Source organism: Temnothorax nylanderi, unplaced genomic scaffold, assembly GCF_030848795.1.
Source record: "Temnothorax nylanderi isolate EJ_2023f unplaced genomic scaffold, tnyl_v1.0 TNYL_tig0024_pilon, whole genome shotgun sequence".
Taxonomy (NCBI): domain Eukaryota; kingdom Metazoa; phylum Arthropoda; class Insecta; order Hymenoptera; family Formicidae; genus Temnothorax; species Temnothorax nylanderi.
In genome coordinates, this window is record NW_027249086.1 from 642,197 (window position 1) to 658,937 (window position 16,741).

General features: G+C 45.3%; 1 protein-coding gene across 1 annotated transcript; it reads right to left on the reverse strand.

Annotated features, from left to right (window-relative positions):
* Positions 1–2,535: 2,535 nt before the first annotated feature.
* On the reverse strand, positions 2,536–11,095 carry LOC139769723 (uncharacterized). Its single transcript, XM_071701027.1, has 2 exons — positions 9,755–11,095; positions 2,536–4,856 (listed from the first exon to the last, which is right to left on the reverse strand). Exons 1-2 carry the CDS (start codon positions 10,638–10,640, stop codon positions 3,916–3,918), a joined length of 1,827 nt encoding a protein of 608 aa, XP_071557128.1. The 5' UTR covers positions 10,641–11,095; the 3' UTR covers positions 2,536–3,915.
* Between the last annotated feature and the right edge of the window lie 5,646 nt (positions 11,096–16,741).

The window sequence follows — 16,741 nt, forward strand, 5'->3', positions numbered from 1 at the left end:
ACGCTACGAGAGCGCAGCTCGGCTCAGATTAGAGTTATTTCTCTTCCGCGCGACGATATCGCGCGAATTAACACATCCGATTCATTAAAATATATACTCTCTAGAATAATCCGTAAAATACAAGTCTTCATAGCACGAAGGAATAAAAAGATTTCGTTCTATTATTTTTCAAATCGTTTTTATATACTTTGATAGATTTGTAATTCAATCATTACTGAATGTTTCAAAGATTTATTTTTGTCATGTAATTTCACGATATTCAGCGTATCGAAGCAATCAAACTAAATGGAAGTTGGTAGAGATATTAACACGTTATATATATATTTGAGATATATTTGAGACTGGAGCGCTCCATGCGATATTCCATAAATATTTCAGAATAATTACAGCAACAATTAAGAGATTTCTGTAAACTGAACATAGAGCTAATTAATAGCTAGATTAAGACCGATTAAGATAATTTCCGCGACAACGTTCAAGCAGAGGAAATAAATTTGCCAGACGTAGCTACTTAAGAGCATAACGCTCGGCGAGCGTAACGAGCGCGGTGTTTATCATTAATTAAATGCTTCTTACGTCGACTGCGACTGCAGAGGCAAGATGAGGGAAACCGGGGAGAAAGGGGGGGGGCGGGGGAGTTCTCTGGAAAAGAAATCTTTCGCGACACGTAGAAACGTATAACGAAGTTACGCCACTGTCGATGTTCGAAACGTTCGGGGAGTGCGAGTGTCGCGCGGGGGTTGGTTATTTCACGGTCCACTCGTTCTACTCACACCCCACAGAGGCGGTGGCGGCGGCGGCACACAGCAGCCCCTTTCCCAAATCCACCCCTAAGAATTAATTCGAGAGAATCGTCCGGCGACCGACCGACAGCCACTCCTACCTTTTCGAGCGCCCTCGGATCATCTCTCCCTTCTCTCGGATCCGTCTTCTTTCCCATCCCCGTCGCTCCTTTCGTATTCCCGTTCGCGTCGATTTAACTTCCTTTTGACTCCTGCTTCGACAACACCGTCGTTTCGACAGAAGATCCGACGAAAGAGTCCAAATGAGAATATAATAGTGAAAGAATAAGTAAGTTTCAAAGTTCGTTCGAATTGCTTTTTTGTTCAAAATTGATCGTTGTTATAAAATATTATTAATATATTATATTAAGCTTCTTTACCAAACCAGAATAAACGTGAGAAATTATTTTGACTAATGCCCGTTTAAATGTCCTTTTTTAAATTTATAATTTATATCAATAATGGAAAAGTGTATACATCCATGTTCCTCACAGCTTACAAAACGATACTTACCTTTATTTACGTATAAAACGAGAAATTATTCTTCTAAAAAGACTCTGTCATCTTTCACTCGGTCCAATAGCAAAGGACTCTCATAGCTGATTAGCTTCAGTATTTAAATAACATTTAACAACAAGCGTAGGAGTCACTTTGTCCGCTGTTGATGTAAAGAGATGCTTTTATCTTCAATTCATAATTAAGATGTACATAAGCGCGTGGCCAGCTCGCCGACGCGCGACGACGCGTGTCGCGCAGCCCGACCGGGTAGTTTCTAATTTGAGCATCAAAGCAAGGCGCGAGCAATTTTCCGTCAATTGAACGTGGCTGCCTCTGGAAACCGCGAACAAGGCGGCGTTATATGATCGGAATTATGCGTAAAAGACCGCGGTGCGGGTTTTGCGAAGATCTGTGTCTTTCAAAGAACGAATAACGCAGAACTAACATCCGGCCGTCTAATGGTTCACTTCACTTAGCGCGTCTTCCCGCTCGCCTCCTCTCGGAGGCTCCCTTCGTAGCGTTTCGCCTTTAATTTTCCGCAAAAACGAGAACCACTTTTCTCTCGTGCTCGAAATCAGACGGGCCGCGCTATCGAGAACGACGGACGAGCGATCGCCGCTCGTTAAGAGCTGATAAAGAAAAAAAACGTAATCGGCGAGCTGCGGGAGAGAAGGTAGGAAAGCAATTACGACCCTAAGATTCAGAGAGATACGGAACAATTGACTTTCAGCGCCGCCTTAATTGAACTTATGGCCCTTTTTCTGCAGAAACGTTTCTGCAGAAGCTGTAAAAATCAAAGTGTCGCAAAGTTAAAAATTATTGGGTAACGATAAATCGATTTTGATTTCGATGTGCCGATTAGTGTATCGTGAAACACCGGAATTAAGTTTGATTCTCGATTTTATTTAAACGAGGAAAATGTCTCTATACTTGTTCTTTGTATCTATTCGTAGCAAAGAAAAATTAATAAATTTTAAAAATAAAATATACTCTATTGTATTTAAATTGAACTCATGCTGATATCGCATCGATTTCAATACTTTATGATAATCGTTGTAGCGGCATTATGGCATTAGACAGCGGATAAGATAAAATTTGTAACTTCACCCGGCAGCGGAATTGTCCCATGGCAAACGCGGACCGTGAACAATACGAGATATTGTCGTTATAACACGACGGTTCGAGTGTGGTAAGCAAAATCGATCTTTATCCTTGTCGCACGTACCAGGGATTATTTGTATCTATACACACTGGATGAAGGTTTTTACGAGCGTAACGTATGATTTTTATTTTACACAGGAACGATCGCTACGTTCCGAATGTGCCTCGTTTTTGCGATCAGCACGAAACATTGCTCACTAATTTTTTTTTCGACAATTGCAATCGCTGCACTCTCACATGCATTCTCGCGTATTCATTTACACGCACGCACCTTACTGCTATATATATAAGAGCGTTTTTGATAAAATCTACTTCCCTTTAAGACAAGTTTCTTCCGTCGCTTAATCGCGGCGACGAACGGAGTATATTACAAAGGTGAGAAAACGACAAGGACTCGGGTGTTCGTGTTATTCTACTTTACTTGGAGAAAAGTACCGAAGTCTTTTTTATTGGATGAAGAATTACTCGCGCGCCAGTTCCGGACAATAATTTACGACTCTGTTTAATTTTTACTACGCAAAGCTCAAAAGTGAGAGGCGATGAGTACAAATTGGAGAAGCAAAAGCAATCAAAACTTTTTAACGAAGTTCCGCCTTCTACTATTCCACCTTCTGTCAAATGTCAGGTTACCTTTTGAGAGACGAGTGCGTACGTTTTAAAAAAGACGTTGTTCTCTTCACTACTAGTCCAAAGCTCGACGTTTGGAGGAAAATACTCATGGAATTTAAATGTTTGTGTCGCGTTGGAATGATACGTTTTTTGAACGTCACCCTACGTAAACCGATTATGCTATCGAGTCGTTCCACGTGCGCAACGGGAAGGCAAAATATAACATTGGGGGCGCTTACGCGCCCCGATCCAACAAACGAAAACATTACACCCATCATCCAATTCAATACTTAATTAGGTTCCAACAATTTTCTTTTTAAACATGTATATATAAAACAAAAATCGGTTCCGACACCAAAATATTGTTCAGTAGTATCTGTATTTTGAAAACAACATAAGTCCAGGAATTAAAATTATTGAAACAAACAAACGCTAAATGTTTTCTTTTAATTATAAATTGCTTTCGAGCGGAATAAGAATAAAAATTAATTTTTTTGTCTTTTCGTTGTGTATATAATATATCCTATTGCCTATTTCTGCAAAAATTACGAACTTATGCTATTTTCAAAATGGCCAATTTATTAATTTATAACGTATAGGAGATACGTACTCTTTGGTAAAAAAACAATTTCGATGACCAGGAGAAATGATCACCAGGAGAAATGACGAATTGTTGGCGAGAGCTCGTCCGGATGATACCAATAAGAGCTTATAATTTTTTTTTCCTACGAACGTGTACGTCTGCGTTTCTTCATATCCTGGTACTTTTCTTGCCACGGCCGGAAGTACTCACACGAGCCTACCGTTTCCTTGCCGAGGACTACAAAGGCGAGGACGTTGACGTAGAGTATCATCGCCGAATTCGCTACGCGTGCGGATGCGTATGCGGATGCGGATGCGGATGAGACGAGAGAGTCAGGCCGGTGGAGGAAGGTGTAGAGGTTGGTGGTCCTGACGCAGTCGCAGCAGGAGTCGCCGACAGATGATGGCCGAAGAAGGTCGGTCCGGTCGGCGGATAAGGTGGGGCCGCCGGGTGGTAGTATCCGGGCGGCGGCGGCGGCACCGGCGGCGGCGGGTGGTGTACGTGGGCATGCGGGTGTGGGTGCGCGTGCGAGTGTGGCAATGGGTGCTGGTGAGGATGCGCGGCGAAGAGGAAGGCGGGCGCGTACGGCGACGGATGCGGTGGCGTCGTCGGCACGGTGGGGCTGTTCACATCTAGCCCCGGATTCTGCTTCTTCCATTTGGTCCGCCGGTTCTGGAACCAGATCTTCACCTGGGTCTCAGTCAGCTGTAACTCGAGCGCCAGATTCAGACGCTCGCACACGGACAGGTATCTGGTCGTCTTGAACTTGTTCTCTAGCCTGACCAGCTGTTCATATGTGAAGGCCGTCCGCGCTCTTCTGGGTTTGCCGCCGGTATTACTATTACTTCCGCCGCCTCCACCACCACCACCACCACCACCACCACCACCACCACCACCACCACTACCGCCACTGCCGCTGGTGCCGTTCTGTCCGTTTTGACCTTGACCCTGACAGTTTTGTACCTGAACGCCACTCGACGATGTAGACGACGACGACGATGATTGCCGCTTCTTGCAGTTCGTTGTAGTCGTGTTGGTACCGCCGCTAGTTGAATTTTCCCGTCCGACGCTGCCCGAATCCTGATCCACGACTCGCATTTCAATCTCCTCGTCTTCCTCTTCCTCCTCAACGTCTTCCTCCATTTCCTCCATGATGGTGTCCGGTGTACCTTCCTCATCTTCCTGGCCGCTGCCGCAGGCGAACTCGCCCCGCGAGTCGCCATCTGAAAATAATAACCGCGGGATCACTTTTATGTTACGTGGATGAGAGGTAATCACGAAGGGAGAAGCGATGATACGGGGTCGGTGTCGGATGACGAGGATTGATTATACGAGGGACAAAATTGCGGCGTAGACGTCGCATTGTACGAGGTGATTCTTACAGATTTAACGGAAATTCACTTCACTCAACACACGTACTACGTTTCTTTAATTTAATTTGCTGAAATTTGATTTATACCAAAAGAAAATTGACTTCAAATTCTCGAAAGATATAATTGTGAAAAAATATGATAACAAAGCACGTAACATATTTTCTAATTAAAGACTTCTATTACTAGCTTTTCAGTGTACATTCTATATACATAATATGCTGATAGATTGGCATATAATTTTGTATCATCTTTTAACTATAGCAGAAATTTTAGCTATTAGTAACCAATTAATGACCTGTATGCGTTCGTGTCGCTTACCGAGCAATGTTTAATTCAAATTCTTATTCGTGACTGAGACGATTCGTCATGAGGAAGTATCGCTTCTTGCATCTCGCGAAAGAGCCGCATTGCGCAGCCGAGTCGCCGATCGAGCCTGCGAGAACGGAACGATTTGAGCGCGAATCAGAGAAGAACAGAGAAAAGCGAGGACGGAGAAAGAGAGAAACGGCCAATCGTTCGCTCAATGAGAGAGGAGATTGGAGATTCAATCAGCACGCAGATGTCCCGGGGACAGATATTCCCTGGCTCTGGTCCGTAGGGGTTGGGGTGCCCCTGGGATGCCGCGAGTGGGGATAGCCTACCGAACAAAACCAGAGAGACAGAGAGGAAGCGATAGAAAGAGAATGACATAGAGAGGATAGGCGGAAAGTGACGAGGACGGTACGTCGGCAGTACGTTGAAGGCAGTAAAAGAGACAGAGAAAGATGGAGTAAGCAAGGCAGACCGAGAGAGAAAGCAAGAGGGAGACAGTGGGACTTTATCCGAATTGGCGTGGCTCGTGGCCCATAGCCTACAGCCTAGCACAGTGCCTGGGGGTTGGAAGTCCGTAGGGGGCGACGGATCGAGAAGGTTTACGCCGTAATGGGATTTGTATCTCGTTAACGCGCGATCGTTCTTGCCCCGTCGTACAGGCCGCCAAGCGGCTACCTTTTCCCATCTCCCCGTCTCTCTCTTCGATTCTCTCTTTGGCCTTCTTCCCACTGACTATATACCGTTCTCGTATAACCCGGTGGTCCCCACATCGAGATATACCTGGTCGGCGCCGATTGATTGCGTCTAATTGAATTGCGTAATTTATATTGTTTCTCCTTCTTCTCACTTCATCACTCGTCACCGCTTCACCGAGGATTGCGTTTTGTTTTGTCAGCCGGAGCATTTCGCGGTCTTTGACAATGTCAGGTGTGCCAAGTGTATCTCTTTTCGAATTTTCTCCCTCTCGCTCTCTCTTTTTCTTTCATTTCTAATGTCAGTACGTTCTATATCTAGCGCGATGAAATTTCAATTATTGTGATGTAATTTTTTCCAAACTAATAACAATTTAAATGTAACGCAACTTAAAATTGTTAGATTTATAAATTGAAAAATATATGATGAGATTGGAAATACATATCCAAAATGGAAATTAATTAATTAATCAACTGTCGTGGCTTTGAGCTACTTTGAGTATAATTTATGCTTAATTTCCACAGAAATTAGATTTAATAAAAATATTAGTACTTATTGTGTGCAAAATGTTGTCCTAAATTACATATTTGTCCTAAAAGATGTAATGTATATTTGTTAATGCAAATCTGGAAGAATAGTGAAACTGTTTTCTTGAGAGCAGCATTATCAACGTCGTTTCGTCACCTAATAGTATGACAGCTGCGACGATATGAAATTAATTGAGTTTATTAGGAAATTAACGACTGCAGATCGTGTTTCTGTCATTGCGTTTTTATGGCGGTAGAATCGCCGGATGGAAGATCATTCATATCGTTTAGATCTTCTTCATTAACCACGATCAAGCGGGTTATGTGCGAGCGAAGCGATCGGGGATGTATGCCAAGTCCCTAAGGGATACGTTAAGGGTACACAAGGGGGAGTCGATCGCAGCGTGCTGCGACAAAGCAGCAGACACGGGAATACTTATCTCATTTCGGTTTTCCTCATTAAACACAATGACAGTGTTTAACGACAAGTGGCACGATTGGGAAATACGCAATAAACAAGATCCCTAACGGTCCTCCATTGCTTGTGGCAATGAATTTGCGATATATGTGTATAACAGAATTCTAATAATAACATGTAATTGATATTTAAATACTCTAACGTAATTACTCTAATATCGTGTATAATAATACGAATACGTAATAGTACATGCTCTGTGAAATACATATAATTTTTACAAGATCCGTAAAATAGGATCGATTAAAATTTATTACATTGAAAAGCAGAAAATTAACCCCACTCGCGTGTTTAATTACACAGGGATTCTTTCATTCGTAATAACGAATGTAGCAGCTGCGAGAAGCGATATGCGGATCGGCGCGATTTCTCAGGGTTTCCGAAGCGTACGTAAGATAATTATAAATTTCGTCGAAATCTAGCGGAAGATCCCGGATCTCGGATCATGAACGCAATGCTCGGAGGGGTGACTTTCGTGGATGCTGCGACAACTAGGAGGGGCAAGGAGAGGGAGAACATAAGCGGGAAAGAGAGAGAGAGAGAGAGAGAAGTCATTGTGATGCAGAAGAGCCAATTTTCTGGGCGGCTTGACGCGATGCGGTGCGATACGGCGCGATGCCGCGCGATTATCATAACAACCGGCGATATTATTCCATGCGGCGGATCCGGGCGGCGGGGGTGGAACGGAGATCCCGGTGGCGGCAGTCGAAACGGATTGGCTTGGGTCTGATGCACTTTTAATGGGAAGCGGCGACCATCCCGGTAAGATGGATGAGCCGACAATCGTGTAATCTCGATTTCGACGGCTGCGATCGATCCATGCGTCCTTTTCTCATCCTTCTCTCTCCTTTTTTCTTTTTTTCCTGGCTTACGCTCCTTCTTCGCTCGATGATAAAAATACCCTTAGCCCTGTGCCGACGCGACGCGACGCGACGCCACGGCGGGCGGGCTGGACCGTCCATCGAGATGCCGATTTCGCAAGCATCCGGTGTCCCGTACCGGGATAAAGGAACGACGATGACGGGGTTCAAGGACTGGTTAACGCAGATTAGCGGAGCAATTTGTCACGCTCCGACAGGCTGCCGCCGCCGCCGTCGCCCGGTCGCTACCCCTGCCCACCTCCGTCGTCGCTGCTTCTGCCTCGCTTCACCCCTTCTTCGGGACGCTTCTTCCGTCCCTTATCAGCCTGCAGAACCACTTCTCTCGTCTGCCCGCCAGACTCCATTAAATTCGAAAGTCAACTGTGAAATTGGGATCCTCCGCGGCAAACGGTCACCGAACTCGTCCAATCCACCAACGATTTTCCCTCGTCGTTGCAAAGTTAGAATACGAAGGGGCGACAAAAAACTATGTATGTAACATCGATGAAATTGGGATCGACTTAATTGTTTACATATGTAATACGAGGATTTTGCGATTCCTATGATAAAATAACGCAGGCGATTGATGTATTTAGCATAGAATTGGAATCAAATATATATAAATCGGGGTATAAATTAAGTTCTCCGCCGGTTGTGACGTTGCAATTATCCTATAATTATGTTAGCGGTAAGACATTTTTTTAAAAGAAATATGAATTCTCTGTAAAATATTGTGCTTTCAATATTAATTATTCTATATCAGGCAAAATATATAAAAATTTTAATGTAACCTTTGGACAATATATATCTTGTAATAGCATCTACTCGTGTAGACTATTTACCACTGTAAATTATTTTAGCATTATATTCTCTCATATAAATTAGCGCCTATCGCGTTACCTGAACCCTGTGTAGCTTATACATATCGCTTATGCGGTTGCTCCGCGGCTGTATTAACATTATCAAGAACGACGTTAATGAGACGGTGGAAGAGTTTCATTCTCACGTTTCGAGTGAAATATCCCTACGTCGTCACTTTTGCCGGAATCTTCGTGTATCGTCGTACACGCAAATAGCCCGACAGCTCCCAAAATTGCACGATCGTCGGAGAAGAAGTCCTCCTTCTAGCGTCTAAAGTTAGAACGAGGAAGAAGCGAGAGAGGACCAGTGAAGCATCAAGGGGGCTAAGACGCAGTCGCCGGACGCGAAAAAAGATTGCTCGAGAGATCGCGCGAAACTCTAAAGAAGACAGCGATGTGAAAAGTACCGATTTTTTTTCAGTTACAAACAACTACAAATAATACCGTGTAGCGTGGGTTCCTGTGGAGATTTTTCTTGTTTTCGAGGTAATAAATTAATCCAATTACTCCATTTTCGTATTAAAAGCAATGCTCATAAATGAAACATTTCTTTTATGTATTGATTATCCAAATGCTTATTTTGAGAATGGTCTGTGTATTTGTTTGTGTATTTTTTTACGATTATATGAAAGACGAATTTGCGAGTATATTGATTTATACATATATGAAGAACTATTATATATACCATCATTTTTCAATAAGTATTATTCTGCAATATATAGGTAGGTTTACTTTCAAGTCAAAATCAAAGAGATTAAGTTTATTCCGAAAAAAATGACTCAAGTTTACCGGCCGACTCTCTCCCTGTCTCTGTTTCAACCAATTAAATTCTGACTAAAACGCACCGCTTAAGACATCACGCGTGTTCGGTTATTCTTAGTTCATTTGCTGAGATAGCCGCGATATGTTTCGGCCGTGTGACGCGGATATGTCAGCGCTCCCTAATCGAGAACGCCAATCAGGCACTCTAGGAAGCTGCGTGAAGATAACAAAAGACGAAAGCAGAAAGCTTATTATTCACCTTCGTGCACGCTGCCGGCGCGCCGGTGTCGGCGATGCTGCACACGATTATGGACGACGCGACCACCGGTAAATTTGTTCGGATCGAGGATATTCTCGACGGAAAATGCGAGGCACCGCTTGTTGTTCGTCTGCACCGTGCTTGTGGCGGTCGTAGTAATGCTACCTGTCGACGTGCCGGTGGTGGTGCGCGCCACACCACCGGAAGTGCACACTGTCATAACGGCCGAGCCGGTAGCGCCGTGTCCGGATATATACACTGGTGTCCCATGGCTGGCAGGTCCGTGGCCACCACTTTGCACACAGGTAAAAGAATGCACGCGGTTGGCGAACGGATGAACAAACTGCTCCGACGCGACGCCTCTCGATGAGGGAGCCGTGAGATCCACCGGGCTGCTGGGATTACTCTCGTCGGCGTCCTCCCGACACACATCAACCTCGATGTCCCCGTCCTCGTGGTAGCCGCCGTTTCGATGTCCTTCAGGCTGGCCCTCTTCCTCTTCCTCTTCTTCTTCCTGTTCCTCGTCGTCCTCCTCGTCCACAACGACATCCCTCCTGTTTCGCTCGTCTTCGACTTCATCCTCTTCCTCCTCATCCTGCTCTTCCTCCTCTTGGTCATTCGGCCTTTTCTCTCTGACCTGCGGATCCGTTTCGTGGTACTGATCCTTCTCGACGGCAGTGACAGATCGCAGGATCGGTGGGCTCGACGGCGACTGTTGCTGCCGTATGCTATCGTATCTCGGAAAGGATTCGCCGGTGCGTACGAGTAATACAGGTCTCCTTTCCTGCGATGGTAACGATAGACCGGCACGCATGTCGGTTTCCTCTCGTTGCAGGACGACCGGTCCTAAAGGCGACACGGTCCTGCCTTCCTGCATCCTCCACATTACCCGCTAGTAAGAAGACGATCTTCTTTTATCTAGTCTCGCGACCCTTCATCCTCGCTTCCGAAAATTACAATCACTCTCAGAACCGTTTGTATATTCCTCTTATCGGCGAACTTCACTTTTATATACCGATTGTGATCGACCACGTCAACGTAAATCCAACGCAACTCCACTTTCCTTCCTTGAACGTCACTAATCCTGACACGATCAATCTCGTCACTAATTTGTTACATTCGTCGCAACAGTGGAACAATTGACGAACGCGAGACCGATTGGATATAAATTAAATTGCACTTTCCGAGACCATATGTGACGAATTGTCGAAGCTTCGCAATGTCAGGCAAATCGTGGATTTAGGATATCCCTCGCGGCATGGACGCGCGATTAGCAATGTCTTTGGTGGCTCGACGCGGCGCGCGTACCGTGGCAGCTACTCTACGCGAGAGTCCCGCGTAGAGCCATGGTGGCAGAATTGGTGGTATATCGGTGTATTATTAGCGCCGAGGAGAGAGCCGCCGCGCGAAGAGCGGTGGCACCGTGGGTCCAAGTAGAACGGCGAAAGCGGGGGTTTGTTCCGCCTCAACAGGGCGTGGTTAACCCCGCTCGTACTACCCAAAAAGCTGCCGTCAGCCGCCAATGGGCGTGCCGGACGGTTTTCCGCTAGGGGTTGCGCGCACACACGTGCTTTAACACGCTCGTAACCGAGAACCGCACCGCGAGGACCGGCGTGCCTCTGTGTTGGTCGCGTGCGCATCGTTGCACACATTTACCCAACCACACACACACACACACACACACACACACACACACACACACACACACATACATATATACGCACACACACAAACGAAACTGTAATATACTACATGAGCGCGTCGCAGCCCTGAATGGACGAGGCACGAACACGAGGACGAGTCGCGTGCAGACGTCTCGCGGTGAGCTTTCGTCAGATACTCGGCTGTGTACACACAGGTACCACTTCCACCCTCCCCCTCCCCCTTACCCCCTTCTCGTTTGCGCGTCTCTCCGCCCCTTTCCGCGATCGGACCGGTTCTCTCTAAAGTGGTTTGTCTTTGATTTAACCACCACAGCGACTCCGTCGAGCGGCGCCGATGAAGGAACACCTTTTCCCTCCGAGCACACGCGAGCGGCATCGGGGCATCATTCGTTGCGCTCTGGAAGGAAGGAAGGAAGACAGAACGTGTGGAGGAATTGCGTGCTCGCCGCGTGTATACGCGTTCGCGAAACGCTCGGTGGGTTTGACGATGATCGTCGGTGTGTTGTCGGCGGTGGGGGCGGCGCATCGCGGCCTCTTCAACGGTTGTGTATAGCAATCTCCCTGTGTATAGGGTGGAGAGTATAATCGTGGTAGGTACACGGGGCGCAGGTATCTTTCTCTCTCTCTCTCTCTCTCTCTCTCTCTCTCTCTCTCTTCCATCCTTCTGCGAATGCGGGGAGCGGGTTGTGGATGGTACTAGCGATCAAATTAGGACTAACACACAACGGCCGAACGACCGACCGGCCAACCGACCGACCGACGAACGGACGGACGAGCGGACGGATTGATGTGAGAGCTTGGTGCTGATGCCGCTCCGCTCTTAACTCGGTGCACGGATATTGTTTACCCGACCATTTAGGTAATTGCTGGCCTACCGCCCTGCCAGCCAATCGAACGTAACCGGCGGATGTGTCTGCAATACCGATCTTCCTCTCTCGCCCTCTGTCAACTCCGTCGCTCCGGTGATCTTCAGCTCTTCTCGTTTCACTCTAATTCCTTCTCTCTCTCTCTCTCTCTCTCTCTCTCTCTCTCTCTCTCTCTCTCTCTCTCTCTCTCTCTCTCTCTCTCTCTCTCTCTCTCTCTCTCTCTCTCTCTTATTTTCTTTTCTCTTCTATCTCTCTCGTTTACTCTTCGCTACCCCGCCGATCCCTCGATCATCATCAAATTAGCTCGGGACCAATTGTTCGGCGAGATTAACACCGTTATTGTCACGATTCTTTCCAGGAAATTGGCGAGATTGGAAAGATACATACGCTTTACCAAAAGATTGTGACAGTAAAGCGTTTTGACAGTTTTAATGATTGCTGTTTTATTGTTTCGATGCTGTATTCGGTGATAAATGTTCGACTAATATAATGCAGCAAGCTCTAAGCGTTTCATACGCGATCAGTTGTTGACGCGAAATTGAAAATATGATTGAGCTTAAAATAGTTTTATAGATGATCCGTACGTCGCATATACGTTTGCGAACGTGAATATTCCATCCTACAAAATTATGACCATGATGGTGATCACATTGGATGACAAATTGGATTAAGGGTGCCTCGACTAATTCTCAATTGTACCGTCTCATTATTTGGTTAGCGCTCGAGTGAAGTAACGGTGCAGTAGTTGAGCCGCGCGAGAAGGTATCGCGGTGTTATCATGTTCCGCGAAAACTAATTATCGCGGGTGCCGTAGTTAATGCGATAATAGACCTTTTATTCATCAAGTCCAACCGTTTTGTTAGCCACGTACATTATATATACATCGCAGCTTGTTCTGCACATACGGACACCCCAGAAAACCACTATTCTTTTCATTTATATATTTTCCGAGGTTTGAAGTAATTTTCTTTTTAAGAAAAATTTCGATCGTCGTTTCTTCAGTGCTTTAATATTAAATATTTTCATACATTATTTTCTAATGATGATTCCATTAAAGTAAAATTCAAAGAGTCGCTGTTCTCATTTGCACGCTTGAAGCATTATTCATCCGAGCGTGTTAAACTCGTCAAGCTACGTACCGGTGGCTTCAAATTAATGGAAAAATCCGCAGCTAAAAAAACTGGAGACGATTTTGGACACCCTTTGCGTTCTCGGCTTCAGAAAAAGGTAGAAATACGCTCTTCTCATTCCATCTTGTCACGTAAACGGACGAACGTAATAATTCACTGCGCGTTCCTGTCTACAAAAATATCGCTTTCACGACGCTTTTCTTGAAAATGTCATTCTAAACTTAATGTCAATTATCCGCGAACAAATGAGCGCGGTTTCACTCGCGTCACTTAGGGCCGATTTAGTCGACGTCGCGACAGTCGCGACACTAATCTTTGTTCGTTATATACCTCTTCTCTCTTCAAGCTGTAGCGAGCTATAATTTGTACGCATAATAATCACGATTGCATAATTGCGATCGAAAAAAATATCTAACTACAATTGGCGCAGTTAATATATAAATGAATTTTAATTTTCCTAATTTTTGCGATAAAGGTATGGCGTCGTAAATTTTTACAAAAATTTGCTGCGCCGTTTGTGCTCCATGGACATTTTGCAAATCAATATTTTAATTGCTGCAAGAGATAAAAAATTAATGTACTTGGTAAGCGTCACGTACGATGGATCGAGGTCATTTGCGGTGCATTCCGTATGCATGCACTGTTTGCCACTCGATTTGTAGTACGCCAAAACTTAATTAATAATTCAGGACGCTAATGTAATGCATATCAACGCACCGTTGCCTTAAGCACGCGTTGCTCCGTCTCCGAAAGGCGGTTAAACGTAACTTATAAAACCTTCATGAATGATCTTGCACATTGATTACGCGTGCGTTGAGAATCGTAGCGCGATTCTATTGTCGATCATCGAATCGAACGCTAGAGAGCATCCCTCGCGTCATTATGGCTCAGGTGAACGCCGGAGCCGGTGGATTACTCCACCTGCCAAAGTGATGTGGGTTTAGGCGGGGATCCCTAATAGTTCTGAAACGGTACGCGAGTCGGGAGGTTAGCTAGTTGGCGAGATAGACATGGAGCACGATGGTGGGATGCGACGGTGAGAGGGGTTGATAGAGCGATCGAGCGGCCGAGCGGGGCGAGGGACGAAGGGTGGCGGGGTGCTCGGCACGGAGATCGGACAGACCAGCCGTGACCAATTTGCGCCCGTTCGTGCTCCCGATTCTGATCCCGATTCTATCCGTCCGCCGCACACAAATACACGTACGAGTATCGTGCGCGCGCTGTTCGCACACATATCGACGCGCGACCCCCTCGATCTTCCCTTCTCGATGCCCATGCACCCCCTGTCTCTTCCCTTCCGCCCACTCTTTTCCCATCCCCGCCTCCTTTCCCTGTATCCCCCGATCCGCGCGCGCGTTGGCACCCTCCTGCCAAGAGATATTCGTCACAGAAAGTCGCGTTGTGTCGCTCGGTGAGCAGGCCACCCCAAAAGTTTCACGCCTATCTGGACCGGCGGCACCATCTATTCGCGCCACGATAATTGGCCAATTAAAACCGGGCGAGAGCGTTCGAGTTACCTGCCATCCGATAATTATACGGTGTCCTCGCGGCGGTTCGACCACGTATCCACGCGACCGGGCGTGGGTGGTGGAGACGAATAGCAATGAAGAGAGAGAGGGCAGGAGAGGAACAGGGGTTGGGGGACAGGGGTGGGACTCAAATCGCAGGACGGACGCGGGAGGAAAGGTTCCTCCGGAGGGCCGAAAGGCGGAGGACGGAATCGACTATTCCGATCACGTGGCTTCGGATTCTACAACTACGGTGGTCCTCTCGGTCTCTCTCTCTCTCTCTCTCTCTCTCTCTCTGACCTCCCTCTCCCCGATGCCACCCCGCTCCCGCTTCCGTCTCGCAACCCCGCGCCGCGACTCTCCTCTCGTTCTCTCGCTTACATCCTCCTCCGCGTAAATCAATGCGGACAGCACGCCCTTTCCTTAACCCCGCGACGCATGACTGGAGTACTCCTTGATGCCGCGTTTAGTCGCGATAGGCGACGTTTACCGAGATACTCCGATTAACTGCAGCATCAACAATGGCGGACATTAGTAACGGATTTCGGGGAAAGCCTTTGTATCGTGAAACGGATATATTCAATCTTCCGTATCAATCGAAAATAGTAACAAGTAAAAAAGTAAGAAATGCAGAAATTTGATTATGTATCTCATAAGTTAAGCACTTACTTAATGAAGGGTAAATCGATTCACTGGTCTCACGTGAAATATCAAATAATAAACATAATTTCTCAGTATTAAAATTGTTAAAATATTAATTACATGCTAAAGATATTTGATTATTGCGATGTTGTTATGTTCTTCCTAATGCAATATTAAGGTTATTAATGAATCGTTAATTCAGAATTTATATAATAAGAATTCCTACGTAGTTCTACCGTTATCGAAACAGAATTAATTAAAAAGCATAATCCGAAGTGTGTAATAATTATCGCGAAAGCTAATTTAATGGACGTTTAAGCGCAGAGAAATAAGTTTCACGTCTATAATACACGTCTCATTAGGAAACTCCTCCTCTGATTTACTTCGCGACCGAATGATTGATCGTTTACTTCTAATTAGAGATCGGGGAGCTCTTGAAAAAGTAGACGAAATTACGCGTGACACGAGCGGAAATTAGGTTCATGGAGAGCAGAATGATATATGGCCGTTATACTTCAGTAACGTTAGCGACGACGGTGTAGAGATAACTATATCCAGTGACAACTCTATTTCAGAAAATCTTAATGCCCTTATCTCGTTGTAATGACATTAATTACGACGGTAGTTGGCATTGCGGCGTTATCCTTTTCGATCTGTATTTCATGATGAAAAATATAGTACCTGCGAAATTGCGGTACTAACGAGCTTACTAGCGGCACTAAACGGAATAAACTATTTTAAATGAGACCCTACAGAGTGTCGCATAGATTTTACGTTTAATTTTGTAATGATAAAACAGCAAGACATCGATAACGATCCAGCTTGATCGAATATGAAAAAGTTTATTACGACTTTTCTTTCAATGATGAAATGCTTTTTAGGGTACAACTAAAAAGTAAACTTTATTTTTGTTTGCATTCAAATTGGCTTTATTTTTTCTAAGTATTAATTTAATATTTATTTACCAAAACATTAAATCAAGTAAAAAGTGCCTCTTTCGAAATTTGTTTAACAAAAAGTCAACATCAGATTCATTAATGAAATTCGTTAAAATTAAGGAAGATATTTGAGTGACATCCTGCGTGTACTGGTAAATAAACGATTAGAAACCAGCAAACTTATTTTCCGTAAAACTTGCGGATTTTCCAGGAACTCGCAGATACAGTGCGACATGCCG

What these genes read in the sequence shown, in the direction of transcription:
- LOC139769723 (XM_071701027.1), bottom strand. Translation starts at nt 10,640, where the DNA reads ATGTGGAGGATGCAGGAAGGCAGGACCGTGTCGCCTTTAGGACCGGTC. An exon ending in CGCCGGCAGCGTGCACGAAG is followed by an intron (nt 4,857 to 9,754) that starts GTGAATAATAAG and finishes TATTATTTTCAG; the next exon opens with ATGGCGACTCGCGGGGCGAG.